We start from the raw sequence: 16,491 nt of genomic DNA, 5'->3' as shown, positions 1-16,491 counted from the left end.
CATACCTACTGTGAAGCATGGGGGTGGAAACATCATGCTTTCAGGCTTTTTTTCTGCAAAGGGACCAGGACGACTGATCCGTGTAAAGGAAAGAATGAATGGGGCCATGTATCGTGAGATTTTGAGTGAAAACCTCCCATCAGCAAGTGCATTGAAGATGAAACGTGGCTAGGTCTTTCAGCATGACAATGATCCCAAACACACCGCCCGGGCAACGAAGGAGTGGCTTCGTAAGAAGCATTTCAAGGTCCTGGAGTGGCCTAGCCAGTCTCCAGATCTCAACCCCATAGAAAATCTTTGGAGGGAGTTGAAAGTCCGTGTTGCCCAGCAACAGCCCCAAAACATCACAGCTCTAGAGGAGATCTGCATGGAGGAATGGGCCAAAATACCAGCAACAGTGTGAAACCTTGTGAAGACTTACAGAAAACGTTTGACCTCTGTCATTGCCAACAAAGGGTATATAACAAAGTATTGAGAAACTTTTGTTATTGACCAAATACTTATAGTCCACCATAATTTGCAAATAAATTCATTCAAAATCCTACAATGTGATTTTCTGGATTTTTTTTCTCATTTTGTCTGTCATAGTTGAAGTGTACCTATGAAAATTACAGGCCTCATCTTTTTAAGTGGGAGAACTTGCACAATTGGTGGCTGACTAAATACTTTTTAGCCCCACTGTATATCTGTTACAGCTTACCCATAATTGCCTTATTCAAAGACATTTGGTGGATTTTCATGCCTTTAAACACTTACACACTTGCTGAATAGGACTACGTCCTGCAGGTCCTGGGTTTAGGATCTGGGTCATAAGGGCAAAATAAGTGAACCACGGTAGAGTAGATTGTGCCTACTGCCTCGGCTGGCAGGTTGATGCATCTCTGGAAAAGCAGCACGGGGTTATGTCCGTTCATTTCTTTATCATTTCAAGCTTCTCTCTCTTTCTCTCTCTGGTTTAATACTTGATTCCGAGCATCCAGCGGGGGCTGTTTGTTAATTCTTGGGAATTTTTTGGGGGGTTTTGATTTTCTTTTTGTTTTTCAATGTTGTAATTGTTTTGTTTTCTTGCATGGCGCATTTTTGTACTATTAGGAATTTTTGTCACGGCATGATGTGTTCCAGAACCCACTAAAGTGGGAAAATAACAGCACTCTGGATGAATTGAGATGAAGTGAACAACACTTCACATAATGAAGGGTTTTGGTGTGATGGGAGAAAAAACGTATCCAATGAGCTGACATCTCATCCCCTCTAGCACTGGCTCTTGGATGCACCCATCCTCATATGAATTCAATTCTATCTTTGATGTTTTTTCTTCCACACAATTTCATAAACCCCTGAAATAAACTAATGCAATGACCTCAATCCTCCTAAGGTTTGCCCTGAATCATTACACAGAAAGCCTGGATGGATGTCTAATTGTGGCCTGACACAATGGCCTGATATCACCCTCCAGACTGTCTCTGTGTAGGATGTGTCCCCTGCCTCATATTAAACACATGACAACCATGGCCATTAGTCATATTCATTCAAGTCAGTGACCTTTAGTTCATTGAAATCTGACATTCCTTGACAGGCCCCATTCAATCAGGTGGAATTCTTCTGACCATTAGTCATGTTAATTCAAGGAGGCTTATGAAAAAGTTAATTGAAATCTGATCATATCCTCTTACAGAAATTCCGGTGGAATTGTAACCTTTATTAACTGCGTGGTCATGATGACATGTCACATTCTGATGTGATGATTCTGTTTACATGAATGCTCAGACTCAACATCCTAGCATGTTGATGAGTTTAACATTAGTTTACCATTACACGGTATACTGTATGAATCAGACCAATTTTCACAAACATCCCTTGTGCCTGGATGTGGAACCACTGATTTTCCATGTGGAGTTCAAACAAAGCCTTGGCATGAGACAAGGTATAAACCACGACATCCTTCATTAAATAAGCGTGATAATGGCTAGGTTAGCTGCGACTGGGTCTCTCTAGCCTGGCCTGGTCTATGCCTGGGCTGGAAGGTTACATAACCGGCCCTGCAGTAGTGTGAATAATTCCAATGTCAGGCGCTGTTTGGTGATGTCCTGCAGCTGTCCACTCTGTCTTTCTGGCCAACTGGACCCTCTTCTCGTGATCAGACTTTAATCCTCCCTTATTTGTTTTCTGTCCTCCTCACACGCCGGCCGGTCTACTGAGGGAGAAGAGGTGAAGGCCACCCGTAACGATCAGTGCAGTGTCATCGCAGACATTAATACAGGATCGTTAGAGGTCTTGATTACAGGGCTAAATGTGGCCGGTCAGCTCACTGCCTCTTCATCATGGCCCCACCTCTCTGTTTTGGTTTGATTTCTTTCCAGGAACTGTTCCCAGACCCCTTTGTGCACTTGGTAATGGCTCAGATAAGGATAGGAGTTTGGATCACACACTGGACAGATATGAGGCTGGTTTTTCACTGTGTAGGTGACTGTTGCGGGTATCTTATGGTTTAGGGACCAGCTTGATACAGTATACCATCCACTGCAAAAGTTTGTACCAGAGCCAGGACCTATGTTCTCAATATTCACATTTACACTATTAACAAGGTTAGCAAAATGCTGAAGTAGTTTGAGTTAGTGTTATACCACAGTACCAAAACATCATGGTACTTATTATGCCAACATTTTAGAATAACATACTACCGTTTCATATGATATTACAAAAATAATAAAATGTTTATGAAGTCAGTTTTGTTTAGACATTAAGTTGAATTTAAGCAACACTAGTCTCTTGTATGCGCAGGTCCAAGAATGTCCACTTCACGTTCATGCACACATCACCCGTGGCAGCTGTAATCAGCCAGCCACATCCCCATCCAGCCATCACTCACCTGCTTCTCTCCTCTCCGTCCGCTCTTTCTGCTCATCTACTCCTGGGCATGCAGACCCTGATCAGTCTGCTGCAGGTTACATTTCTACATTTGATACATTGGAGCAGTGCGAGCAAAGTTGATACATTGTATAGAAGTTCATCCCTGGTATAACCAAGTGCACAGGCCAGTCTGATGGTCTTTGAAAGTTCACGGTCACGCAGCAGGAAGAGAGAGTAAAAACCGCTTCGCAACAGTCGTGTTTACAGATTTACGGCGAAGAAAAGGGCTATTACCGGACCTTTTTTCCTTCCTGCGCCATTTTGTATTATATTACCTAGCTAGCTAACAACCTGGTAACGTGACAGTAGGTTAAGGCACATTTGATTGGCCCAGGAAGAAAAGGGTCTGCTTCTCATGGGATGTGCTTCAAAAGTAGGATTCATAATCTCTTTCTGGTGCTCCTTACATTCTGTTTTGGTGCCTAATGTTTTTAAAGTTGGGAGCAGTGTGTATGTATTTGTGGGAGCGAGAGAGAGTGGTGTGTGTTTTGAGGTAGGCAGACAGAGAGAGAGCAGTGTGTTTGTGGGAGAGAGAGTGGTGTGTGTGTGTTTGAGGGAGACCGAGAGACTGTGCGAGGGTTTCATGCAGTGTTTTCCCCTTACTGCCACAATGACACACAGATCATTATGCATGTATGTTCCTTTTTCCCCATTCCTCCAGCCAAATCACAAGTAGACCTTTGCAAATATGAGCAAATTAGCCATTCAATATCTGTTTTATTGAGAAGTGTGAATATCAGTGACAGCTTTTTTTGTGTAGCACTTGCACATAACATTTACAAAACTGGAAAAGTGTCGGGGGGGGCGAACAGGATGCTAGTCCAATCAGAATTCTCTCTGGTATTGTGATACTTGGCCTGGTATCTTATCATAAATAAAATGTTGGTATCATGACAGCACTAGTTTGAGGTACATCATGTGTTTTGTCAAATACACCTAACTTGGATAGTATATTGGGCCTAGTCTGCAAAGCATTTTATTGAGAAGGGCACACATGGGTTTTGTAGACCCTGTAAGCCAGCATACAGCAGTTTTTTGTTTGTTTATTTGGGCGTTATCATGAGCCTTACCCTGTAAAGTTTAAACCAGCATGGCTTTTCACTATGTGATTGGATTCGAGAGGCAGAAATGTATTTTCGCCAATAATTGAACCAAATCTTCAGAATGCTGTAGAAATGTGTTTCCCATCTGATGGGATATTTAGATCCTGTGTTCCCTGCTCGGAGCATGCCAGAGCTCTTGTGGCATGTTTTCATTGTCTGAAGGAATATATGTGATTCTGATAAAGGGTTTAGCCAGGAACGAGCCCTGTGAGGTTGCTTTGCTGCTATCTCTGTAAACTGATAGGACTGACGGCTCCTGGTATGGGACAATTGGAACCAGATTGAGACCACTGAGACTTGACCTCTGTGTCCCAGTGGAGCACTTTGGGAAGGAGTGGGAGGCATCTTTGTTCAACTCATTCACCTTAATGACTTAACCCATATGCTGTTATTTTACGTGGTCACTCAATTGCTATTTATGGGACATTACGCCATGTCCTTCGAACCCAAGTGTCTGCATCGTATTTTGGCTAGGTTTTGAATGATTAATATCCTACAGGTAGGCCTACAGTAGGTCTATCTCCAGTGTGGTTACTGGATCAGAGGTGTCAGAGGTCAAGTAGCTTTTGCTTTAATTAACTTAGGTTTTTTTCTTAATTCAGGCTTCAGGGGGTTTATTATAGCTATTTCTATACTGATTACATCTTGTGACTCCGTTTTGTAGGAAATGTAATTTTTGAACTACAACCCCAGCCAATTTGAATTTAACATGTTTCAAACCACCAGCTCTGGGTTTGTAGCCGTAGTTTAGAATAACATCTCCAAACCACAAAATATTATTCATCGACAAATAAAGGAACCAAAGTAATGACATTGTAGTCTTTAAAATAAATACGCTATTTTGTGAAGAAACAACTGAACAGATGAGAAAGCAGTATGGGTAAATTGGAAGTAGCCTATTCATACTGTGTTTATTAGTGTTTTCACAACTATTTTAGTAAACCGAATAAGGTGACTTGATACATAGTTGACTTGATTTAATATACATCTCACTGCTGATTTACAGTCAGTATGTGACTCTGGAAGGCAAATGACACTCCTCTCTTAAGCTGCTGGGTTTTGTTCAAACGGTCTCCATGACAATAAATGTTTTATGCTCTATTTTTGGGGGTTAGTAATCTTTTATGAACCCCATGGTGATTTGAAGAAAATCCTCTTTGCTCTTTCAACTCCTCAACGGCAATGAGTATCTGTTTTAATGGGTACTACTGATTGGTGAGGATCTTTTTAAAATAAGTCTATATATCCCATTGCTAAAACACCGGATTTAGAGTTTTTTTGCAGATATACAGACACAGTTCTGAGGGGACTTTTCCATACTGTGTTCTTTTGACTGATTTGAATAGTACTCGTACTGTGTGAACTGTACTCTGTGCCTGCGTCAATCAGAATTCTCGAGGAAGGGGTGGCACATGCACGTTTCCAAAAATAGGCTACAGTATGTGATGTACTGTAGAATGTACACGCTGTGGTTTGACCTGGAAGTAGATAACACTAGAGCCACCCTCAGCTTGTTTTTCTTTCCGTCCCCGCTCAGGTGTTTTTTACGCCTGCTATGTTAGCTTACCACTGCACATGGTCTTAACTCACCCCCATATCACTGTTGAACTCTCCCATTTTAAATAACTTCTTCTGTTTTGCTGTTTCAGGGAACAAAGACCACTGAAGCAGATGAGGATGAGGAAGAGGATGGCTTGATCCAGCCCGCTCAAGTCTTTGCACCCAAAAGTCTCATTCTGGTCTCCAGGCTGGATTATCCTGAAATATTCCGGGTAACATGATAACATGATTAATTCCTGACTAACATAGGTTCCTTTCAAAATGTCAGATGACCATGCATAGTGGTCATTTCAGTTTTTGCGGGTTTATTTGCTATCTAAGGTTACCTGGCCAGGAACTTTCTTGGTCCTATTCATGAGGTTCATGACTTCACTTTACTTATTTCTGCCTAATTAGCATTGGCATGATAAACGGTAGCGCGTCAATTAGTGCATTGACTATCAATTGTCTCATGATGGTGATAGAATGCATCATGTTGTATCCTGTGTGCGGAGAATGAACATATTGGCTTTATAGAGTGAATTCTGCAAGTACTCAAGGCCAGGATATCCAGCCAATCTCTCACTTAAGAACAGAGTAGGGCTTAGCAGATCTCTCCTGTCCCTAGGCACTCCACTGGACCACTACAGTATTCAACTTTGGCATTCAAATGTCTCCGACACACATTGATTTAGCATTTATTTTTAGCTTTGCAAATGACATTTGCCATTAAACCACACATCTCAGCTGTACATTCGGAATATTACATAAAATACTATAAATCTGATGGTATTCGATGACAAATTCCCACAGTGTCTTTAATTGTCCGTTTTAGGCGCCAAACTGTGATTGGGTGTATGTATCTTGCGATACATCTGTATGTGAGTGTTGATTGACCTGGTTGTGGGTCTGTCTCCTCCTGACCTCCCCAGGGCTGCTTGGGCCTGATCTACACGGTGTACGTCGACAGCCTGCCGTTCCCTCTGGAGGGGCTGGTTTCCAACCTCTTCACGTGCATGGTTCCTGTGGCTGGTGGCTCCCAGGTAAACAGGCCTTACTAAAGCAAACAATTCCTCAAATATTCCATCTTAGAGGGCTTGTCTAACCCCCTCTCAACCCCCCTGGCCTGCTCTCCACAGAGGCATGAATCCACCCCAGAATAGGGGTCAGTCTGGGTTAATGTTGCTGCTAGACCCACACAAGGTGCTGGTTACTCACTGATGGCCTAATGCTTATTATAGTAGTAGAGTGGGAGTGAGTGAGTGAGTGAGGGAAGGAAGGAAGTCATGTTTTGGCCCATGTGAGAGTCCAGAAAAATGATTTGCGTTTGCTTTCCATTCAATCATGCATTCCTCGTCTAGATGGTGCCATAGATTGCTGTACCACCGCGTGCAGAAATGTCCTCATAATACTATTTTATTTTTCTAGCTGCTCTTCTGATGACATTACTTAGTGAAGCTAGGGTACAAAAAAACAGAGTAGGGGGCCTGTTTTTTATATTTTCACTTCTTACTAGGTTATTGTAACCCACATCTGAAGCTGTCCTATAACAAAAACCCTACGCTGGTCTGTTCCCTTAAAGTCTAGACAATGGTGATCAATGTGGCTTTAAAAAACTAGACAATATTTAAACTATTTGTAAAGAGCAAGGAATGTGGCCCATGATTAAGTTCACATCCTGAACCTTAGGGTAATTTAGTTTTTTTAATGTAATTTACCAACACATGTCAGTGTTCCTCCTCAAATTATTGCCGCTCCCCGCAGAGCCAAGGGCTTTCGGCTGTAGTGACACAACATGAGTTAGAAACCTCAGGAGTGGAACAGACTCATCCTTCAACAGACTGTCAAACATGAAGGAATGTCATGAATCTGGGAACAGAGAGTAGTTCTCTAGCTGGTTCAAACTCAGTTGAAAGGCTATGATCCCAATTTATACCTTTATTGACCATGGTTCAATCCACTAGGATCTTTGTCAGGTCAAAAGCCAAACTCCGTTGAACCACTGTCTGTACCCCTATCATGTTCAACATTGGTTTAGCTGAATTAGACGTACTGATGGCGTTCATGCGAACACACTGTTTCCACTGTGTGCTTACTTCTCTACCCTCAGCCACACTGGATACAGCGACGGACGCTGCTGTCCCTATTGGATTGCAGAGGTGTTGTACCGTGCCAGTGAAATTGAGGTTAATATGCAATTGAGGTTTCTCCCATTGCCGCCAGACTGATTCAAAAGGCTAATTCAGTCATGCTGCTGCGATGTCCATCAGGTTCAACAACACGTGTTTTATTCATTTTCTGGGAGATCGTCAAAAAAACACAGTGGATCCCTTAACTGCCGTTGTACTGTCATTTCATCCTTGCCTATATGACCTTTGGCCTTGTACTGAGGTAGTCTTGTTCAGTTTCCTAATGATATTTACAGTACCATGAAAACATGTTTTGTCTGTTAGCAAAAAATGTCCCTCTACTGAAACAGTCTTGTCTAGTTCTATGATAGATACATCCAATGGTTATTCATATAACCTGACCTTTCACTTTTTTGTGTTTTGTGATTTTCTCACAGAAACTGTTTTCCCTGGGAGTGGGCGACCGACAGCTAATCCAAACCCCTCTGAATGACAACCTGCCTGTTACATGCAAGAGTGTGGCCCTGCTCTTCCAGCAGCTTGGTATGTCATTGGGCTTCTGCTTCCTCATTACTGCTGTCATGACGTGGCCCTCTTTGGGTATAGAGAGTGCATATCCTCTCTCTCCCTCTTACACACAGGTTCTGTTATCTCAGGTCGTAAATTCCTGGAGGAGACTCTTTCCCTCATGCAGTATAGAAAGAGGGTTTCACAGTAGAAGAAATGAACTTCTATCTCACAGAACTTGAGAACTGAACAATATCCATGTTTTGGAGAATGTGTAAACGGTCGGTGGAGAATCCAGCTACAACCGGTCCATTTTGTTTAATGTTTGTGACCTCATGAGAGACAATACAGCCACATTACCATAACTCTGTTTATACAAGAGTCTCCGTTATGAGTTTTGCATCTAATTATTGTATAAAATGAATGAGTAAAGATGAAACTATTTGTGAAACTGTTTAATGTAAGACAATCCAATTCCCTTTAAGTTAACTAAGTCAATGGCCCGCCCTATGAGCACAGACATTGATCTGGCGTCATGGGACAACCTTTTCTGCTGTTCTGAATATAACCCCCACCTAGAGAAGCCCGCTTCAGACCATGTGTACCTCGATTGCAGAGAGGGCAAAGGTTTAAGTAGAGACCATGTATACCTCGATTACCAAGAGCGCAAAGGTTTGAGTAGAGACCATGCATTCCTCGGTTGTTGAATTCCTAACCAAACCATGTGGAGCATTGGATGTATATTGACTGAATGCGAAGACCGACAACCGCCCGAAACATCTATCCTATAAGAACATTTCTGAATGTTACTCTGAAGTATCCATTCTAACCAAAGACTTTGTGGAAGAGAGAGACGGGTGCATTAACTTTCCAACAGAAAGACGGACGATTCCAACAAATCAAATCAAATCAAATTTATTTATATAGCCCTTCGTACATCAGCTGATATCTCAAAGTGCTGTACAGAAACCCAGCCTAAAACCCCAAACAGCAAGCAATGCAGGTGTAGAAGCACGGTGGCTAGGAAAAACTCCCTAGAAAGGCCAATACCTAGGAAGAAACCTAGAGAGGAACCAGGCTATGTGGGGTGGCCAGTCCTCTTCTGGCTGTGCCGGGTGGAGATTATAACAGAACATGGCCAAGATGTTCAAATGTTCATAAATGACCAGCATGGTCGAATAATAATAAGGCAGAACAGTTGAAACTGGAGCAGCAGCACAGTCAGGTGGAAGTTGAAACTGGAGCAGCAGCATGGCCAGGTGGACTGGGGACAGCAAGGAGTCATCATGTCAGGTAGTCCTCGGGCATGGTCCTAGGGCTCAGGTCAGTTGAAACTGGAACAGCAGCATGGCCAGGTGGACTGGGGACAGCAAGGAGTCATCATGTCAGGTAGTCCTGGGGCATGGTCCTAGGGCTCAGGTCCTCCGAGAGAGAGAAAGAAAGAGAGAAGGAGAGAATTAGAGAACGCACACTTAGATTCACACAGGACACCGAATAGGACAGGAGAAGTACTCCAGATATAACAAACTGACCCCAGCCCCCCGACACAAACTACTGCAGCATAAATACTGGAGGCTGAGACAGGAGGGGTCAGGAGACACTGTGGCCCCATCCGAGGACACCCCCGGACAGGGCCAAACAGGAAGGATATAACCCCACCCACTTTGCCAAAGCACAGCCCCCACACCACTAGAGGGATATCTTCAACCACCAACTTACCATCCTGAGACAAGAGACAGAGATCACGACGACCCACTGAGCGTAAATATATATTAATTGTAATTATGACTTCCTGGGTAATTACATTTACATGATTAGTTTAATCACGTAATAATAATTACAGAGAATTGATTTGATAAAATAAGTCTTCACTTTAATGATGCCAAAGACACGACACGACACTGCACTACAGTACAACCAGTCAATCCCAAACTTCATGAACTCGACTCCACTTCATGGCACCATCATGTTCCCTCCGTTATTTACAGTCTGGTGTGTATCGGGTCTACTTGGTTGCAGTACAGTAGCTCTAGGCTGCTCTGCCTGTTGGTCACATACAGTCACAGTATACACAACTCACATTGTAATTTAGCTTATGTTTCCTGTTAACATGATATCACGGGCGACTCAAATAACCTGACAGCTGAATTCGAACTGTAGTGCCAGATATTAGGAATATCCCTCTTAATCCTATTGTTTGCATAGTTTTTCCCCCCGTTTATTTTAGTAAGTAGCTTCGTTGTAGTGACAGGTTATCCGGTCTTGATCCTTGACGGTATTAAACTTTTTTAGGTTCAACTCCAACATTAAGAGGTTTAGAGTTACAACACGAATGAATAAAGCATCTGTCCAAATCACAATTTTAAACTCTCAAATTGAATAGCCACTAAGCAGTTGGATTAATGCTGTACAAATGAACATGTACAGTGCCTTCAGAAAGTATTCACACCCCTTGACTTTTTCCACATTTTGTTGTTAGACCTTGAATTTAAAATTGATCAAATTTAGATTTTTTGTTCACTGGCCTACACACTATACCCCATAATATCGAAGTGGATTTTTGTATTTATTTTTAATGTTTACAAATTATTAAAAAATGGAAAGCTGAAATGTCTTGAGTCAATAAGTATTCAACCCATAATAAGTTGCATGGACTCACTCTGTGCGAGAATAGTGTTTAACATGAGTTTTGAATGACTACCTCTGTAGCCAGTCAGAAGTTTACATACACTTAGGCTGGAGTCATTAACTTGTTTTTCAACCACTCCAAAAATGTCTTGTTAACAAACTATCGTTTTGGCAAGTCTGTTATGGCATCTACTTTGTGCATAACATAAGTCATTTTTCCAACAATTGTTTACAGACAGATTATTTCGCTTATAATTCACTCTATCACAATTCCAGTGGGTCAGAAGTTTACATACAATAAGTTGACTGTGCAGCTTGGAAAATTCCAGAAAAGGATGTCATGGCTTTAGAAGCTTCTGATATGCTAATTGACACAATTTGAGTAAATTGGAGGTGTACCTGTGGATGTATTTCAAGGCCTACCTTCAAACTCAGCACCTCTTTGCTTGACATCATGGGAAAATCAAAGGAAATCAGCCAAGACCTCAGAAAAAAAAGTGTAGAGCTCCACAAATCTGGGAGCAATTTCCAAATGCCTGAAGGTATAACGTTCATCTGTACAAACAATAGTACGCAAGTATAAGCATCATGGAACCACGCAGCCGCCATACCGCTCAGGAAGGAGACGCATTCTGTCTCCTAGAGATGAACGTACTTTGCTGCGAAAAGTGCAAATCAATCCCAGATCAACACCAAAGGACCTTGTTAACATGCTGGAGGAAACTGGTACAAAAGTGTCTATATCCACAGTGAAACGAGTCCTATATCGACATAACCTGAAAGGCTGCTCAGCAAGAAAGAAGCCACTGCTCCAAAACCGCCATAAAAAAGCCAAACTATGGTTTGCAAATGCACATGGGGACAAAGATCGTAATTTTTGGAGTAATGTCCTCGGCTCTGATAAAACAAAAATAGAACTATTTGGCCATAATCACCATCGTTATGTTTGGAGGAAAAAGGGGATGCTTGCAAGCAGAAGAACACCATCCCAACCGTGAAGCGCGGGGGTGGCAGCATCATCTTTGTGTGTGTGGGGGGGGGGGGGGCTTTTCTGCAGGAGGGACTGGTGCACTTCACCAAATAGATGGCATCATCAGGAAGGACAATTGTGGATATATTGAAGAAACATCTCAAAACCTCAGCCAGGAAGTTAAAGCTTGGTTGCAAATGGGTCTTCCAAATGGACAATGACCCCAAGCATACTTCCAAAGTTGTGGCAAAATGGCTTAAGGACAACAAAGTCAAGGTATTAGAGTGGCCATCACAAAGCCCTGACCTCAATCCCATAGAAAATGTGTGGGCCGAACTGAAAAAACGTGTGCGAGCAAGGAGGTCTACAAACCTGACTCAGTTACTCCAGCTCTGCCAGGTGGAATGGGCCAAAATGCACCCAACTTATTGTGGGAAGCTTGTGGAAGGCTACCCAAAACATTTGACTCAAGTTAAACAATTTAAAGGCAATGCTACAAAATACTAATTCAGTGTATGTAAACTTCTGACCCACTGGGAATGTGAAAGAAATAAAAGCTGAAATAAATAATTCTCTCTGCTATTATTCTGACATTTCACATTCTTAAAATAAAGTGGTGATCCTAACTGACAGGGAATTTTTACTAGGATTAAATGTCAGGAATTGTGAAACTGAGTCTAAATGTTTTTGGCGAAGGTGTATGTGAACTTCCGACTTCATCTGTACAATTATCTGTAAGGTCCCTCAGTCAAGCAGTGAATTTCAAACACTGATTCAACCACAAAGACCAGAGAGGTTTTCCAATGCCTTGCAAAGAAGGGCACCTATTGGTACATGGGTAAAACATGTATTAAAAAAGCAGACATTGAATATCCTTTTGAGCATGGTGAAGTTATTAATTACACTTTGGATGGGATGTCAATGCACCCAGTCACTACAAAGATACAAACAACCTTCCTAACTCTGTTGCTGGAGAGGAAGGAAACTTTTCAGGGAATTCACCATGAGGCCAATGAGGACTTTAAACAGTTAGTTAATTGGCTGAGGATGTATCAACATTGTAGTTACTTCACAATACTAACCTAATTGACAGAGTGAAAAGAAGGCTGCCTGTACACAGTAAAAAATATATCAGAACATGCATCCTGTTTCCAACCAGGCACTAAAGTAATACGGCAAAAAATGTGGCAAAGCAATTCTCTTTTTGTCCTGAACACAAAGTGTTATGTTTGGGAGAAACCCAATACAACACATTACTGAGTAAAACTCGCGATATTTTCAAACATAGTGGTGGCTGCATCATGTTATGGTTATGCTTGTAATTGTTGAGGACTGGGGAGTTTTTCACAGTAAAAAAAGAAGTGGAATGGAGCTAAACACAGGCAAAATCCTAGAGGAAAACCTGGTTGTGTGCTTTCCACCAGATTTTGGGAGAATAATTAAGCAGGACAATAACCTAAAAGACAAAGCCAAATATGCACTGGATTTGCTTACCAAGAGGCCGTGAATGTTCATGGTTATGTGGAAAAAGTCTAGGGGTGTGAATACTTTCTCAAGGTACTGTATGTTTCCTCCTTTTACTAGGATTTGCTTTGTCTGTTTTGCATTCTAGTTCACCGCTTTGCGGTGGTTTGTTGGCTTCACCTGGGCATTACCGTATATTGTCCCAAATTCCTGCTCACTGCATTCGTTCATACACTGGACTCAAGTATGTGGTTTTATCGTGTCCTTAATACACACAAATCACTGCAGCAGTCAAGTCTACATTCCAGGGGCCGATGTTGGGGGCGAGTTAGTAAATAAGTGAACTCCAAACACATTTTTCTGATGCTTTCTTTTATTTGTAATGGAAAATAGGCCCTCATTTAGTGTGATTAGAAGAATGTGTTACAAAACTAAATGGATTATGTTTCTTGTAAGCATTAGTCCCTGAACCCCTTGAGGAATTCAATAATAGTTTGCATGCTCCTTTGTGTTTATTTGGACAGCGAGCAGTGGACGTGCACATGGGGGGGTGGGGGGTGTACTTTACTGATACACAAATTATCAGGGTCATGTTCAAGTCATGTGTTTGTAGCCAATCTGGATACACACAAAGATGGAGGAAGACAAATGGCCTGTACCTTGACATTATCCTCAGCCATGGTTTGTGTCAGTCCTCACCGACTTTGTTTTTGTTACCAAATACTGCACATGTTATCCAGGAACAGTCCACAATGCTAATAAAATGTACCAGATTCATGTCTCTCTCTTAATTTTACATTCCAAAGTTTAGAATTTACCTGGAGCTTGATGGAGGATAAGCGCTAAACTCCTCAGGTCTAGACAGCTGTTTTTGGAGTAACAGGAGGAGATGGGGCTTGTTACTGTGCAGCTCAGTCCAACCATCAGGAGGAATGTGTCTGTGTGTTGTGATGTGTACAATAGTGTGTCCATTCCCCTCTTCGCTGGATCTGAACATGGCCCTGACAGATGAAGATGATGGGCAGACAGAGAGGCCTGGGCACCTCACGCCACTGCTGTTTGCTTACAATACCCTTGTGCAGGACTGCATGTAACTCTTAAGCGATGCTCTCTGTCATGTCCTTGGGCTACAGGTGATGTGACCGATGTCCTGTAAGAACTGATCAGTACTGCATGATATCACATGAAGGATAAGCATTCCAACAGCACCTGAAGCGATCAGATCATGCGACTCGTGTAAGAGAAGCACCTTGCATCGCCCTTCCATCACTACTGTTATACAATGCGGGCTGAGAGTATGTTCTGAGTGCAGAATCAGTGTTTCCCCTATATTAGCAGGGGCGGGCCGCTGCTGCAAATTTGTTGCCGCCACGTTTAAAAAAAAATCTCTGCCGAGACACACTTAAGATCAGAGTGACTGTTACATTCATGTTTTAAGTATCTCTATATTTCTGTTAATATGGCGCTATCACTCTTATTAGTACGCCTGTGTGGTAGTCTCACTGCTGATGGACCTGGCCTGAGTGCAGTGTCAACTATGTATTGTGGACATACGGTTTAGTAAACGTTGTTAAACTTGAACCTAGTCGTTGTGTCATTTTAAGTTGTGACAAGTTACAATGTTTATTTGTACCAAGTAGCATTGGATGCATTTAGAGTCTTTTGAGATTTTTCAATGAAGTAAATGCAGATGTAAACCCCATGCTTCAGCCTATTTATTTAAAGGGGCAGTGCAGTTAAAAACGGGATTATATGAGGTCGAAATAACACTGACATTCTGATAATGGCCTTTTGTGTAAGATCTGTTTACAGTTATTATAGACCATGACTGTTCATCTAGGTAAGGGGGTAGGCTCTAGACCATCCTATCAACCCAATCAGGGCTGTGTATGTAAATGCAGTATCTTCAAATTTGTTTCCTTACGTCCACGCGATCAGACTGAGCATTTCAAGGGCCAAAAGGAGCCTCTGGATTTTTTTTAACCAAATATATTTTGGAGTTAAATAAACAGTGATTTATTAGACATATGGTGATAGATTATTATTTTTTATTTTTTTACAAAGACCGCATTAGTGCTTTAAAGCCGCTATGCTGCATCAGTTGAGCTAAATGTTATTTCAGATGGTGTCAACATTTTAAAAAAAATATTTTGATACATTTTTTTTTGTAGAATATCCTTTCAAAAAGTCAGTCACATTCAGATAAAATGTTATTGGTCACATACACATGGATAGCAGATGTTAATGCGAGTGTAGCAAAATGCTTGTGATAACGGCATAGTTTTCTAAGGACCTGAAACGAGGCGACCATCTGTCGGCGCCATCATCTCTAGTGCCATCATTCGTTCTTCCTTTGCCACCACTGACCCCAAAAAATGATAGGGGAAGCACTGCGCGTGTTTGAGTATCGTGACAATGCAACCGCTGCACAGCCCAAGGTCGGATCATATGTCAGAACATATTCTCTCATTATTTATAATCTCTCATACTTCCATGGTTGTTTTCTATGAATCAGCAACAGATTTGCTCTACATGTTGGCTGGGCTGTGTCGTCTTCCACCTCTGCTTGGAGGGTCTATTTAAAGCCATGTGTTTCGTGTAACATGCTAAATCTATGTGATTCATCATGACAGTCAGTCAAATCTGTAAGAACAAATGATTAAACACAGATTTGAGTTCTAACATGAAATACAGTACAACTTGCAGTAAACTACACCTCCCCCCTTTCCTCCTGTGTGTGATTTGTCTCTCCCCCAGCCTGTCAGGTACTGTTATTCAGTCTACCTTATGACCAAACAAGACCTGGGGAAAAGGCCCAGACCTAGTGGGTGGTGTGGTGCATATACGTGTATCATGTCTACGCACCACTGTGTCCAGAGGTCATCCTAGAGGAATGTCTGTCCAACATGTCACACTGCTCAGGAAGTGTGGCCCCCAAGGGGATAGAATGGACAGGCCCTGGACAGGCTGCTGGGCTGTTTGTTGTTGCTGCCTTTGTCTTGGCCCGGTCGGTCTCTTGTTATTTATGGTCAGAAATGTGTCGCTGTTTCCTGTAGATATGTAAACACCTCAAGGACACTACACGAGCCAGGCTGCTTACCTCAGGATGCCATTTATGAAACCTAATTGGCTGCCAAACGAAAAAATGCCAGATTCGTCACCTCGGACCTATGCACTTCCACACAGGAAGTCATGTTGAGATGACACAGAATGAGCCAAGTGACCAGCCTGTGTCGCTTGG

The 16,491-nt window shown here is 42.2% G+C and overlaps 1 protein-coding gene across 3 annotated transcripts in view; it reads left to right on the top strand.

The window, feature by feature from the left end:
* Positions 1–16,491, top strand: part of sbf2 (SET binding factor 2) — a 155,846-nt gene that overhangs the window by 74,449 nt on the left and 64,906 nt on the right. For all 3 annotated transcript variants that reach the window (XM_031810629.1, XM_031810614.1, XM_031810621.1), the window contains exons 4-6: positions 5,663–5,785; positions 6,485–6,595; positions 8,119–8,224. In XM_031810629.1, coding sequence (XP_031666489.1) covers positions 5,663–5,785; positions 6,485–6,595; positions 8,119–8,224 — 340 coding nt within the window. The remainder of the gene's footprint in view (positions 1–5,662; positions 5,786–6,484; positions 6,596–8,118; positions 8,225–16,491) is intronic.

This window comes from Oncorhynchus kisutch, linkage group LG3, assembly GCF_002021735.2.
Source record: "Oncorhynchus kisutch isolate 150728-3 linkage group LG3, Okis_V2, whole genome shotgun sequence".
Taxonomy (NCBI): Eukaryota; Metazoa; Chordata; class Actinopteri; order Salmoniformes; family Salmonidae; genus Oncorhynchus; species Oncorhynchus kisutch.
The sequence above is the reverse complement of the archived record's forward strand: the minus strand, read 5'-3'. Positions and strand labels throughout refer to the sequence as shown.